Consider the following 14,348-nt stretch of genomic DNA (forward strand, 5'->3'; position numbering starts at 1 on the left):
ATTCACGATATAATACAAATTTTATGACAAATTATTAAAATTTGATATTTTTCACATTTTTGATATATAACAGTCCTCGAAGTAATTTTATAAATCTAATGATATATTCTTAAAGTGTATGTTGAAAGCTGGGAGGAAAAGCCGACGATCAATTGAGAATTTTGACCTTTCATATTGAAAATATGGATTTTTTCCCCAAAAGACCTAATTTTGTTTGGTGTTTTGGGAAAAAATCCATATCTTCAATGCGAAAGGTCAACATTTTCAATTGATCGTCGGCTTTTTATCCCACCTACATACACTTTAAGTATAAATCATCAGATTTATAAAGGTTACTTCGAGTACTGTCAAATATCAAAAATATCAATTTTTAATCATTTGCCATAAAATGTGTATTACATTGCGAATTTCAAGAAATCAAAATTATTTAATATCAGAAGGACATTCTTCGTATTCACAATGCAATTCGATATGTCTGATGTGCTCTAATGTCCCACAATAAATACTGTCCAAACGTTCATACCCCACCCCTTAACTACTTTTAAATGTTATTAAAACGTTTTGAATAAACGTTTAAGGTTGGTCTTAATTCTGGAATTATGGAAACTTTGAGCCAAAATGCTAATTTTTTTTGGCCCACCCCCCCCCAAAAAAAGAACGTTTTTTGGCCCACTTCTTTTTCGTTAAACGTAACAAAAAATTGTTGGCCCAAATTTGATCTCATAGATGAATTTATCAAGTCTGTGCCATTGTAAATATATATTACTTTTATATACTTTATAGACCAACAATTTAGCAGTTAAGAGGCCCGAACATTTCCATAATTCCGGGGTTAACATGGTTAAGACCAAACCTTGAGAAAAAATTTTTGTTTGCTGGGACACTCGCCTGGTCGACATTTTTGTCAATTAATTGTATTTTATTGTAGTATTCCCTCTCCCTCACATGATGTGAGAGACGCATAGGGGAAAGTGGGGTAATGCCGGACTGTGGGGAATCCCGGACACATTAATTGCAGCTAAACGGAGAAGGGTGGCACTATTATACTACCTTAGGGTATTAGCTACCTCAAGGTGTACCTCACGTGTACTACTACCAGCGCTTTGGGTCTCGTCTTTCTTTGTGAAAATTACGCAAAAACAGAAATTGTCATTTTTGACTTTTTATTTGAAAAGTGATTTATTACCTGGGTGACAGTTAATGCGACAAGGGACACAGATGACTGTGGATGAAAATTATGTTTGATACTTGATTGTTAGCTGTATGTAAGAATTTTGGTATCTTAAAAATGGATTAGTAGAACAAGCACTGAAAAATTAAGTCGGGACCGTGAGGGGTAATCCCGGACCACGTGCGTCTCTATACAGATGGGGTAATGCCGGACACTTGATATTTCGAAAATATAGACAACAACGACAGCCCCATAGTTGTATGCTTGAGGTAACAGAAGTACCTAATACATTGTAGGGGATTATCATCCTACTCCACTTCCCCTCTTCGCAGCAATCATTAGTCCGGGATTACCCCGTGTCCGGCATTACCCCATCATTTTTTACCATTTTGTTTTTTAATTATAACTTATTAACTATAGATGTTGAGTTATTAAAAACTGGTTACTAGTTAGAGCATTACTCCTACTTTGCATTGGTATGATTTTCACTGATGAACTTTATTTGATCTTGTACCTGTGTGGCCTTAACGAAAGGTGCCCGGGATTACCCCACTTTCCCCTACTCTCCCTCCTCTTCCATGTATCTTTCCCCACCCCTCTATCTATCTCCTCTCTCGTTCTTCCCCCGTCTCTCTCGCCCCCCCCCCTAATCGTCAGGGGGTGTCACACCCGACGCCTAGCGTCTTCCTTTAAAATTTGAACATCGTATGGCGACTTGTGATATTTAAAAAAAAAATAACGTTTGTAAATACCTGCAAACGAGGACCTCATTCTGCATAATGATTTAATCCTATCTAACCGAGGACACACACACCCGATTTCAATCAACACACCCCGGTTGCAGGTATCCCCATGTTTGTGGTGTGTGTATCCAAATGTAGGTCCACGTTTGCAGGTAATTATACAGACATGAACATTCTACTATTTCGTAAATGTTATCAGCCGTTTTGACCCAAAATGGTGGCAGACTCTCCCCGATAACATGCAGATCTTGGAAAGACCAGGATCTGTGCCCTGATAGAACTGTAGAAGGCCTAGTTAGTATAACTGTACTCTCCACAGCATACCATTCAAGCTGCGACCTAGCAGTCCTATCTCTCTATTGCCATCGCGACACAAACAACAAACGTGTTACCACTCGAGGGAATGTTTGAAATACACCTTGATATGGGCCGGACATTAAAAACGGAAAAAGTAGAACGCTGATGACATTACTTACACTACAGTAGGCCTATGTGGAATCTACATCATAATCATGTAAAATATCGGGGAAAGGGGACATGCATTTGTATATTGACGGCCCTTTATCTATACGCTTTTTACATGCAGTTATAAAAGGTATGTCCGTCGCGGACACTAAAACATTAATGTTTAGTACTGAATATGCAAATTGCATTCTGAATACGAAGAATGTCCTTCTGATATCAAATAATGTTGACTTTTTATATTCGCGATATAAAGTTTATGACAAATTGTTAAACTTTGATATTTTTTAAAATTGTTGATAATAACAGTCCTCGAAATAAATCTAATGATATGTACTTAAAGTGTGATTTACTTCGAGGACGGTTAAATATCAATATCAATTTTTAATCACTTCCATAAAATGTGTAGGCCCCTATTATATTGCGAATTTTAAAAATCAAAATTATTTGATATCAAACGGACATTCTTCAGAATGTAATTCGATATGCCTGATGTGCTCTCATACCCCCAAAAAATACTGTTCAAACGCTCATACCTCATGCCTTAACATGTCTATTTTTTTTCCTGAAATTTTCACAGTATACATACATTATGAATAATAGAGAAATATGACCAAGAGTTGCCAACCCAGCAAACAAATAACGTTTTCGACATCATTCGGAAAAGGTTATAAATTGTTGTCAGAAAACGTTTAAATGTCGCGTTATGGGTATAAAACGTTTTCGTAACATTGAAAAACATTTTTTGATAATCTACTGCCCAACAAACACAAAATGTTTTGCAGAAAACGTCTAAATTTCGGGTTATATAAAGGGTATAAAAACGTTTTAATAACATTCCAAAAACATTTTTGAAAACATGATACAAAACATTCTAAATAGAATGTTATTTTGGGGTTAAAAAAATATTTTGCGAAAAATGTTTGCCCAAAATATATGCAATAGGCCTAACGTTTTAAAAACGTTTTTTATTTTTTACCTTTATATAACCCGACATTTAAATGTTATTAAAACGTTTTGAAGAAAACATTTTAAGAACATTTCTGTGTTTGCTGGGGACAAATATTTTAACATAATATTATTTACGTGCTAGCAAGGTATTTGGCAAAAATGTTTGCAAAAATAGTTTACAATAACATTTTTTGAAAACATTTTAAAAATAATGCTGTAGTGTGTTTTCATACAAAACGTTTTAAAACGTTTTCATGACCTTTATATAACCCGACATTTTAATGTTATTAAAACATTTTACCTAAAGCAAAAGTCAAAATATAACTTATTTAAAACGTTTTAAAAACGTTTTTGTGTTTAAGGATAAGCATTGATAAGTGCACTAAATGAAACTAACAAGAGCAAATATTCCGATCATGTTTAAACATACGCTCATGCGCTGCAACCTCGCTTGATTTAGGCCTACAATAATGACGTCCGGAGCCAGTGGACTATAGTACTAAGACAACATTATGCCCTCTGTCAAAATTGTTTATGTAACTGCTCTTGCCATCAAATCTGACATTATAAACCAAGAAGGCCTATTACTCCGAGATGGCGCTATCGCTATTATCAAGAACATTTGGTAAGAGAAGAAAAAAGTGTAATCGAGATCAAGCTCCATGGGGTCTATATTTTATACTGCACTCCATACCGGCCTAATCAGCAGCATGAATATGGTCATGATGATGATAGTGATGATGAAGGAAATAGACATCAGTGATATGACACGGTCAATTTGATGAGACCAAGGATGTCAAGCCAAAAGAGAAGGGTGAGAATCAAAACACCGGAAAAAATGGCAAGAAGGACAATTTGATTAGTGCCATTACGCGGTGAGAGAGGAACTTTAAAAAACCCAAAAAGAAGATGTGGGAGAATCAAACAACGGAAAATGTCAAGAATGTCATTTTGATTAGTCTGGTAGGAAAATCGACACAGCAAATAGTTGCAACTTTTGATTTTAATCCTTCACCCAATTCTTGCACTTCAATTTATATAGTATATAAAATGTCTTTTTTTTTATAATAACGGTGAATCAAGGAAATTGTCATTAGCCAAATTTTTCGGATAAATCTTGTAGTTCCTAAAATTTCGATATTTCATGAACCACATGACCGATATACAAAATGTTTGCAGCAAAATAAATGTATTCATAAAGATCGAAACAACGGGTATTTTGTATTTTTATTATTTATTTATTTATTTATTTATTTATTATTTTTTATTAAAGAGTCTATGGCTATATACCAATTACTATTTGCTAAAAATGACAACGTGAAAACACACGGTGTTGACTACCCGGTATAATACACAATTATATTATTCTTCTTCATAAAATAGTAACATGTATTAACATAAAAATAGGCGCTAGGACACGCTATCCCGGCAACTTAATTAGGACTAGAGGCGATGCAGTGGTGCAGAGTCATCGGGAGGGGGGGGGGCACATTGGTCGGTTTATTTGTATTTTTCAATGGATTTTCAAATTTGGATTCTGTTAGGGATGAGCGTGTGTGCCATGCCCCCGTGCCCCTCGGTCCTCAGCTATGAAACTACGCCCCTGAGGAAACACTTTTCAAGACATGTCTCATGCACAACTGGCCTCAAATCATGTTTTACATTAGATGTTAGACCTCTACTATAATTGGTCATGCATGAAGGTGGGACGTTTAATTAAATGTTTAATTAAGGGCACCTTGGCACGGAGATGTTTAAGGGCACGTTGGTTACATGTGTAAAGTTATGTCTTTTATTATACACGGAGGTTCCATTTTACTGATACCGTCCAAAACAAGAGCAAGACCCTATAACCAAAACTTAATTTGGAACATTCATGTTAGCTCAAAGGCTCGGATCCATGATCGGAAAGCTGCGGATTCGAACTCTGTTGGTGCCGTTGTGCGGGTGAAAGCGTTGCACAAGAACACATTTTTTGTGGGACCTGAGGGCACATCAGACATATCGAAATGCATTGTATAAATCTAATGATGTACTTTGATTACCGAATGGATACCTAGATATGGTACTAGGCACCCAGGAAGACAGAAAGTAAGATGGACATGATGGAGGGATGAAATTACAAAATTTCTTGATGTAACCTGGACGAGAAAGACGTGGAATAAATCAGAATGGCGTCACCTTGGAGAGGCCTTCACCCTGCAGTGGGTCGACGATGGCTTAGGATGATGATGATGATGATGATGATGATGATGATGATGATGATGATGATGATGATGATGATGATGATGATGATTATGATAATTGTGCTTCATGTGTATATAGCTGGGATGAAAAGCCTTTCGTATTGAAGATATATATTTTTTCCCAAACCACCAAAAGAATTTAGGTCTTTTTATTTATTTTTTATTTTGAGAGCCCCTATGAGACCCAATCAGTTGGAGGAAAAGTCCGGTCTCAGTGCAGGGAGAAAATAATTTTTTTTTTCACGAGAACTGTTTAAAGCGCATATTTAAAACCAGCAGGATAGAAAAAGAACTTTTTCTTAGATAATTTTCCTATACATACCTAGACCTCAGGAAGCATTTATAACTTGAGACAGTAGGTATTATATGATTTCTGTGTATAGATAGTCAGGGGAATCAAGTCATAAGAATCTCATTAAGTGAGCCACACACACACCCACCCCACACACCCCCACACACCACACAACACCCCCACCACCCACACTTTTTAAATCATGTGCCCGGACGAGTAATCCAAAACATCCAGACTGTAAAAAAGGGTGATCAATCAAAAACATTTCACACCGTATTACCAGTTTACAGAAAAGTAAATGAAAGTTTTATATATATCCACGTCCCCCATGTCCACAAGGCAGTCCGGGGTCTATCCGCAAGATTCGCTATTTATATAGTCATAATGTTCATTAGTCATAATGTGTATAATTACTCTCTTTAGTACATAGCAACAATGAACACCGTAAGTACAGTAATCAGCAGTAGGTAGTAATATTAAATGTCATAATAACTGTCTTCAGTAGATCGCAATAATAAACTTCATACCCAATGATAACTAGTACTGTCTTCAATACAGTAATATAAATTACATAATTGCCGTCTTCCGTAGATATCAATATGAAATCACATAATTACTGTCTTCAGTAGATAGCAATATTAAATGACATAATTACTGTCTTCAGTAGATAGTAATAATGAATATCATAATTACTGTCTTAAATAGATATTAATAATAAATTACATAATTACTGTCTTTAGTAGATAGCAATAATGAACATAAGTAGGCCTACATACAGTAAACAGTAGATACAATCAACGAAATTAACAGTTGGCACATCTTGACAATATGTTGGAACTCTTCATTGCCGCTCTGATTCTTGATGAGAAGTACAAACCTTCTCATTTCCCCGTCCCTCACCAATTCCCCCTCAATTAATGTTGAGGAGACTGGAGAGACCAATGGAAAAAGTGCTTTCATCAACATTGAACTGGGGGAGAGGCGATTTACATTTAGTATGCCAGATTGTGCCAACATTAATTTTCTTGATTGTTATAGGTAGTAATATTTTCTGTACAGGGTGGGCCATTAAAAAGTTCACACTTTTTCGATGGCTTATTTCTCAGAAATGAAAACACATATTGAAATAAATTGAACATATTTGTAAACCTCTATGTCTGGACTGTCATTGCTGAAAAGGGCATTAACATCCATGGTCTAATTACAAAATGGCGACCATTTAAAGCAGAGAAGTCAAAAACCACTTTGCACACACGTAAGACTATAGACAATGATCATGCATATTAAGTTTTTAGGCTTGAGCAAGTGCGTGTATGAGTTGTTTACCGTTTGAAAATCATTCACCTGTGAAATTGACACAAAAGGCTGATTGGACATGCTCATTTACATAACAAATACATTAGTTTTGGAGGGAGCTTCAAATTTAAAATGCCTTGCGTGCGTTCTTGTCATTCATGTTAGAGATACCCGTATAAGTACTTTGAGGTGATTCTTGCTGTTCAAAATGCGGCAGTTTACAAAGGAGGAACGAATTTTCATCGAGGAGGAAATTTTAAGAACCGGAAAGAGAAGGAGAGACATTTCTGACACCTATTTATAAATTTATCTTGTTATATCTCTATATAAGATTTATGTTATAGTGCAATAACCATCATGAAGACTCGGGTATAAAATTATGCACATTATCTAGAATGCGACTGCAAACAAACGTTAACTGCGCAGATTATTTAAAGCTACTGTTACATATTCTGTTCAACTGGAAGGCTACATATTCTGTTTGAAAAAGAAATATTTATTTAAATATGGTTAATTTACAAGAGAAATATTGACAGAACTTTCATGCGTACTGTTATTTTTCTTCCTTTGTTCCTAATCCATTGTGATGTGAACCAGCGACCACCATATATCGCGTGATCATCCGCTCCATTTGACTTACGTGTGTGCAAAGTGGTTTTTGACCCACTTGCTTCAAATGGCCGCCATTTTGTAATTAGACCATGGATGTTAATGCCCTTTTCAGCAATGGCAGTCCAGACATAGAGGTTTACAAATATGTTCAACTTATTTCAATATGTGTTTGCACTTTTGAGAAATAAGCCATCAAAAAAGTGTGAACTTTTTAATGGCCCACCCTGTAGATACCAATTATAAACTTCATAAACAATGATAACTAGCACTGCCCTCAATACAGTAATTATAATAACAATAATAATAATATAAACAGTAATATAAATTACATAATTGCCGTCTTCAGTAGAATAATCAATATGAAATCACATTATTACTGTCTTCAGTAGATAGCAATATTAAATGACTATCTTCAGTAGATAGTAATAATAAATAGGATAATTACTGTCTTTAGGAGATAGCAATAATGAACATAAGTACATATACAGTAAAGAGTAGCTAGGTAGCAATATTAAATGTCATAATTACTGTCTTCAGTAGATCCTAATAATAAACTTCATAACCAATGATAACTAGTACTGCCTTCAATACACCAAATATAAATAACATAATTGCCGTCTTCAGTAGATATTAGTAGGCCTATATTAAATATAAATGCCATAATTATTGTCTTTAGAAGATTACAATAACAAACTTCATTTAGTACTAATATATATATATTATATTAATGTTTGTCTTTACTAGATAGCTATATTAATGATTACTGGCATTTGCAGAATCTGAGATGCAGAAATGATGCCAATTATTCAGTGTGAGGCGATGGAAAAGCCAAATTTTTGTCCCCATTTGCCAAGTTTTGTCTGGGGGAGCCAAGTGTTCGTCCCAATTTGTCTTTTTTTTGTCCCATTGCCAGTGGCGGAGGAAGGGTGGCATTGGGGTAAATGCCCCAGTCAGAATTTTTGCCACCAAGTACCCTGATGTCCACACTGTAAATTTAGTGTTTAGATATTAAACACAAAAACTAAACACCAGTCTTGTCGCATTTTTGAAACATTTACATGAAGAATCTGTTTAGGGCACCCGTGTTTAAAACGTAAACATGTTTAGATTGAAATGCGTTTAGGATTGAGACAGTAATTGTGTTCAGCATTATGAAATGTTTAGATTGTGTGTGTTTAGGCATTAAACAATTGTAAACATGTTTAATCTTTAAACACACAAAATCTAAACATTATAGAATGTTTAGATGATAGTGTTTAGATATGATATAATCCTTCGCCCACCGAGTAGTTTTTTCGTGACCCCATTTTTCAGATTACCCTATATTAAAACAGGCCCGAAAAAAACTGTATGCAAGTTGCAAGTTGCAAGCAAAATAACTAAATAAAACTGATCGGATCCAATTTTCAAGCCCTATTTTCTAGTACTCGAAAAAAAAAATCCTCGGGAAATGAGTTAATTATCTCACTTTTTATTTCCATAGGTCAAAATCGTTTAAAAACTGCTTTTGCCATCAGATCTGACATGCATAGTCCAAGAAGGGCTATTTCATTACTTTGGAATATCGTTATCGCTACATTATCAAGAACATTTTGCAAGAGAGCAAAAAAGTGTAATCGAGATGCAGCTTCGCGAAGTCTACAATTTACACTGCGCTCCATACATACCTCATCAGCGGGCTCATCAGCAATATAATTATGGTCATGATGGTGTTAGGTGTTCATTTGCAAACAATACCCCCCCCGCGTGGTGTAACTTTATGTTTAGATGTAAAGCAATAATTTATACAATAAAAGTCAAAACTTGTCTACGAATCGTTCAATTGGGACGTCATTTCACATTTTTCGGCTTTTTCAAAATAAAATTTTACACAAAATGCCAAAAGTGCCAAAATGGTCCACTAAATGGCTTCAATTAGGTTTTCATTTTGCAAAAGTTTCTAACTTCTTAGGGAGGGGCGATAATTTATACAATAAATGTCAAAACTTGTTCACAAATGGCTTCAATTGGGCCGTCTTTTCGCAAATTTTAGGCTTTTTCAAACAAAGATTTTACACAATAATAATGACAAAATGATCCACAAAATGGCTTCAATTAGGTTTTCATTTTCCAAAAGTTTCTCACTTCTCAGTGGGGCACATATCCCTCGGACACCCCCCCCCTGCGTCGCGCATAGGAGTCTAATCTTTTTGATTAACACAGCTGGCATTTCTGCAAAGTGACGTGAGCTGAGATATTTGGGTTGAAAAATGCAGTTTTTGGGACTTTCATGCTTTTTTTACCAAAAATATCAATTATTAAAACAAATATAACTTTGAATGTAAATATAGTATGAACTTCATATTTGCTGTGGAGAATACTATTAGGCCTACATGTCACATATGTATTCAATATTTGTTTTAAAAAAATTCTTCTTTATATCTCAATGCATTATTTTAATGATTTGGTTCCATTTAGAAAAAAAAGTAATTTTACATGTTAAAAAATGGAATAAAAAAATTAAAATATTTGAAATAAAAAGTAGGCCTATACCATTTGTTCATCCCATTTAATGGGCGCGGGGTGAAAATAATGGGGAGGGGTAAATAAAGGTACAATGATCCCAAACAGGATCCAAAAGTTCAGTGTTTTAGGGGGAGAAGAAAAATCATAATAATAATAATAATTTATGCGATAATTGTGAGTTTATTTTGAGAGCCCATATGAGACCCAATCAGTTGGAGGAAAAGCCCGGCCTCAGTGCAGGGAGAAAATAGTTGTTTTTTTTTCACGAGAACTTTTAAAAACAAAAGTCTTCCTGTTTAAAGCGCAGATTTAAAACCAGCAGGATAGAAGAAGAACTTTTTCTTAGATAATTTTCCTATACGAGTACATACCTAGACCCAAGGAAGCATTTATGACTTGAGACAGGTAGTATATGATTTCTGTGTATAGATAGTCAGGGAATCAAGTCATAAGAATCTCGTTAAGTGAGCCTGCAGCCACCATATCCCCCCACCCCACCCCCCCCACCACACCACACCCCACCATCTACACTTTTGAAATCATGTGCCCGGAAGCATTGGAATTGGGATCCAAAACATCCAGACTGTAAGAAAGGGTGATCAATCAAAAACATTACATGTCCGTATTACTAGAATTTGGTCCGTTCCCTCGGATCGCGATGTCCAACAGTAGAGGCGCGTAGCGCCGACTTTGAGGCGCGCAGCGCCGAGGTCTAAAGAGGCACGTAGCGCCGACATCGAGGCGCGTAGCGCCCTAGTCAGAACTCAGATTGCTTATACAAGGTATAGTCAGACCTCATAATTACTTGTGCTATTGGGCAGTGTCAGAGGCTCTATACTAGAGCTAAAGTTTTATATATCCACATCCCACATGTCCACAAGGCAGGCCGGGGTCTACCCGCAAGGTTCGCTATTATAGTTATAATGTTAATTAAATGATATAATTACTGTCTTTAGTACATAGCGATAAATTACATAATTAATGTCTTTAGTGGATAACAACAATGAACACCATAAGTACAGTAATCAGCAGTAGGTAGTAATATTAAATATCATAATTACTTTTTTGACTTCAACACTACTTAAAATTTGATCGCTTACCGGGAGCGCTTTCACAGTACCAACTGCGTCCTCAGCCGGATGTTATGGCTCTGATGGTTTATGGCTTGTTGACAACCTTCGATGACGTCACACTATTAGAAGATGACGTCAAAGGTGTTGTCCTCGTCCCCCTGGTGGTCTTGGGTATGAGTAGGTTGTCCCAAACTGGATCTAAATCCAGTCCAGTGTCTCTGTTCAAGTTCGCAGTTGGTACTGTGAAAGCGCTCCCGGTAAGCGATCAAATTTTAAGTAGTGTTGAAGTCAAAAAATTCTTCTAATTTAAATTATACCACTACGTATGAATTTACAATTTTATATCAAGACTGAATTGGCAGTGATTGCCTTCGGCTTGTTAGACAGTTTGAAAAAACATCACTCAAACTCGCTCGGTTCAAGAATCATTTACGATTTAACCTGACGTGCTTTAATAATCGTGTGACACCAAAATATCTCCGTCTGCCGACCCCGGAAGTGAAAGGATTTCGTGCGAGAAATATCATCCAAAAAGCACAAAGATCTTTACTCAACGAGCGGATACGGCAAAATAATTTTACTTTGGATATTTTAAAGCAAAAACATCAAGAATTAGAAACCAAATTACGCGGTTTATTACCGGAAACAGCATGGTTGAGAGTCTCGGAGTTTATCGCCCATGCGCAGAAGCGAGAACATGACCTGGTAAAGGATCGCCAAATTCGGAAGTTTGGACGTTTAAAACAGAGAAAGAGAACGCCGATAATTTGGGTAAAGACGGTTTTACAGCGGATAAGAGGAGTAAGGACAAGTGGGTGGTGAATTTGTCATCTAGGAAGCTTACGCAGCCGGAAGTTAATGTGTTAGAACGCGGTCTTAACTTCGCGGTAAGTCCAGAAAGTTTGCCCATCAATGACATTGTAGTTGCCACTGAAAGTGCATGTAAACAAATTGCAAACGATAAAGCGGCTGAATTACGTGCTCGTGTTGTGAACATTGCAAAAAATGCTAAACCCCCGGTAAGCAATATCAATAAGGCTGAGCGATCGGCGGTTGAATCTTTAAAGAAAGACACAAGCATCCAAATCTTGCCAGCTGATAAGGGAAGAGCAACTGTTGTGATAGACAATTCAGTGTATGAAGAGAAAGCTTTAGCTCTACTGCAAGATGAAAGTGTCTATGAGACTCTGAAAAAAGACCCCACTCAGAAATTTCAAAGCAGACTTATCAAGTTGCTGAAAGAACTCAAAGAAACAGGTGCGATAACTAGCAAGACATATTGGGACTTATATCCTACCGTAGCTGATGTTCCCAGATTTTATGGTCTCATAAAGATACATAAAGCCGAGGCACCGTTAAGACCCATAGTGTCAAGCATCGGTGCTGTGACCTATAATCTTGCGAGGTTTGTTGCGGACATTATATCACCTTTGATAGGAAAAACGGAACATCACATCGTTAATTCTCAGGCCTTTGTTAACCAGATTAAAGACTTAAAAGTAGAGCCTGATGAGTCCATAGTGTCCTTTGACGTGTCGGCATTGTTCACTTCTATCCCGGTGAAAGAAGCTCTCGTTGTCGTTCGCAGTTTGTTGGAAAATGACGAAACCTGGAAAGTAGGGACAGCGGAAGATCTAGAGGTGGACGACATCATCAATCTCTTGAACTTTTGCTTAAGCACGACATATTTTGTGTTCAGAGAGAAATACTACCAACAGAAGGATGGATGCGCAATGGGCAGTCCTTGCAGTCCCCTGGTGGCCAACGCGTATATGGAGTATTTTGAAAAGCGAGCTTTGTCATCCGCTCCTCATCCACCACGCATGTGGGTTCGCTATGTCGACGACACATTCTGCGTTATAAAAACTTCGCACGTGGATGAATTTACAGATCACATAAATTCGCAAGATAATAACATTAAGTTCACCAGAGAGGAAGAGGAAGACGGGCAACTTCCTTTCCTAGACACTCTGATCGTGCGGGCTAGCGATGGCAGTGTGAAGGTCAAGATCTTTAGAAAACCAACTCACACTGACCAGTATTTAAGTTTCGCTTCCCACCACCCACTGGAGCACAAATTAAGTGTGATCAAGACATTGCTTTATAGGAGTGAAATTGTTACGGATCCGGAGGATAGAGCTGAGGAAATTGAACACTGCGGTTATCGCGACTGGACCTTTTTCAGAGCCCAGGAGAAGCGTGAAAAATCAGCTTCACAGGACGAACCGGATAGTGAAACTTCCAGGGGGTTCACAATAACTTTACCCTACTTGGAAGGAACTTCGGAGCAGCTTCGCCGAGCATTCAAAACAGCAGGTGTTCCCACAGCCTTTAAACCATACCGCACACTCCGGCAAACACTTGTGTCGCCGAAAGATAAAGTAGACAAATTAAAACAGTCAGGGACCGTCTACGAAATCTCCTGTTCAGACTGTGATGCTATGTACATTGGTGAAACAGGTAGAAAGTTGGAAAAACGGCTATCTGAACATAAATCAAAGGCTGCCGGTTCCAAATCTGCTGTACATGAGCATATTTCCAGGAGCAAAACACCCATCAAATAGACTGGGAAAACGTAAATGTGCTGGAAAAAGAACCCAAAGAATTTTCCAGAAGGGTCCTAGAAGCCATACACATCAGGAAAAAAGGACCCAACTTGAACAGAGACACTGGACTGGATTTAGATCCAGTTTGGGACAACCTACTCATACCCAAGACCACCAGGGGACGAGGACAACACCTTTGACGTCATCTTCTAATAGTGTGACGTCATCGAAGGTTGTCAACAAGCCATAAACCATCAGAGCCATAACATCCGGCTGAGGACGCAGTTGGTACTGTGAAAGGCTCCTCCCGGTAAGCGATCAAATTTTAAGTAGTGTTGAAGTCAAAAAATTCTTCTAATTTAAATTATACCACTACGTATGAATTTACAATTTTATATCATAATTACTGTCTTCAGTAGATAGCAATAATAAACTTCATACCCAATGATAA

General features: G+C 37.1%; 1 protein-coding gene across 1 annotated transcript; it reads left to right on the plus strand.

Moving 5' to 3' along the window:
* Positions 1–3,921: 3,921 nt before the first annotated feature.
* LOC140161951 (uncharacterized) lies at positions 3,922–13,915 on the plus strand. Its single transcript, XM_072185245.1, has 2 exons — positions 3,922–3,952; positions 12,099–13,915. Exons 1-2 carry the CDS (start codon positions 3,922–3,924, stop codon positions 13,913–13,915), a joined length of 1,848 nt encoding a protein of 615 aa, XP_072041346.1.
* Positions 13,916–14,348: the final 433 nt, after the last annotated feature.

Source organism: Amphiura filiformis, chromosome 10 (genome assembly GCF_039555335.1).
Source record: "Amphiura filiformis chromosome 10, Afil_fr2py, whole genome shotgun sequence".
Lineage (NCBI taxonomy): Eukaryota > Metazoa > Echinodermata > Ophiuroidea > Amphilepidida > Amphiuridae > Amphiura > Amphiura filiformis.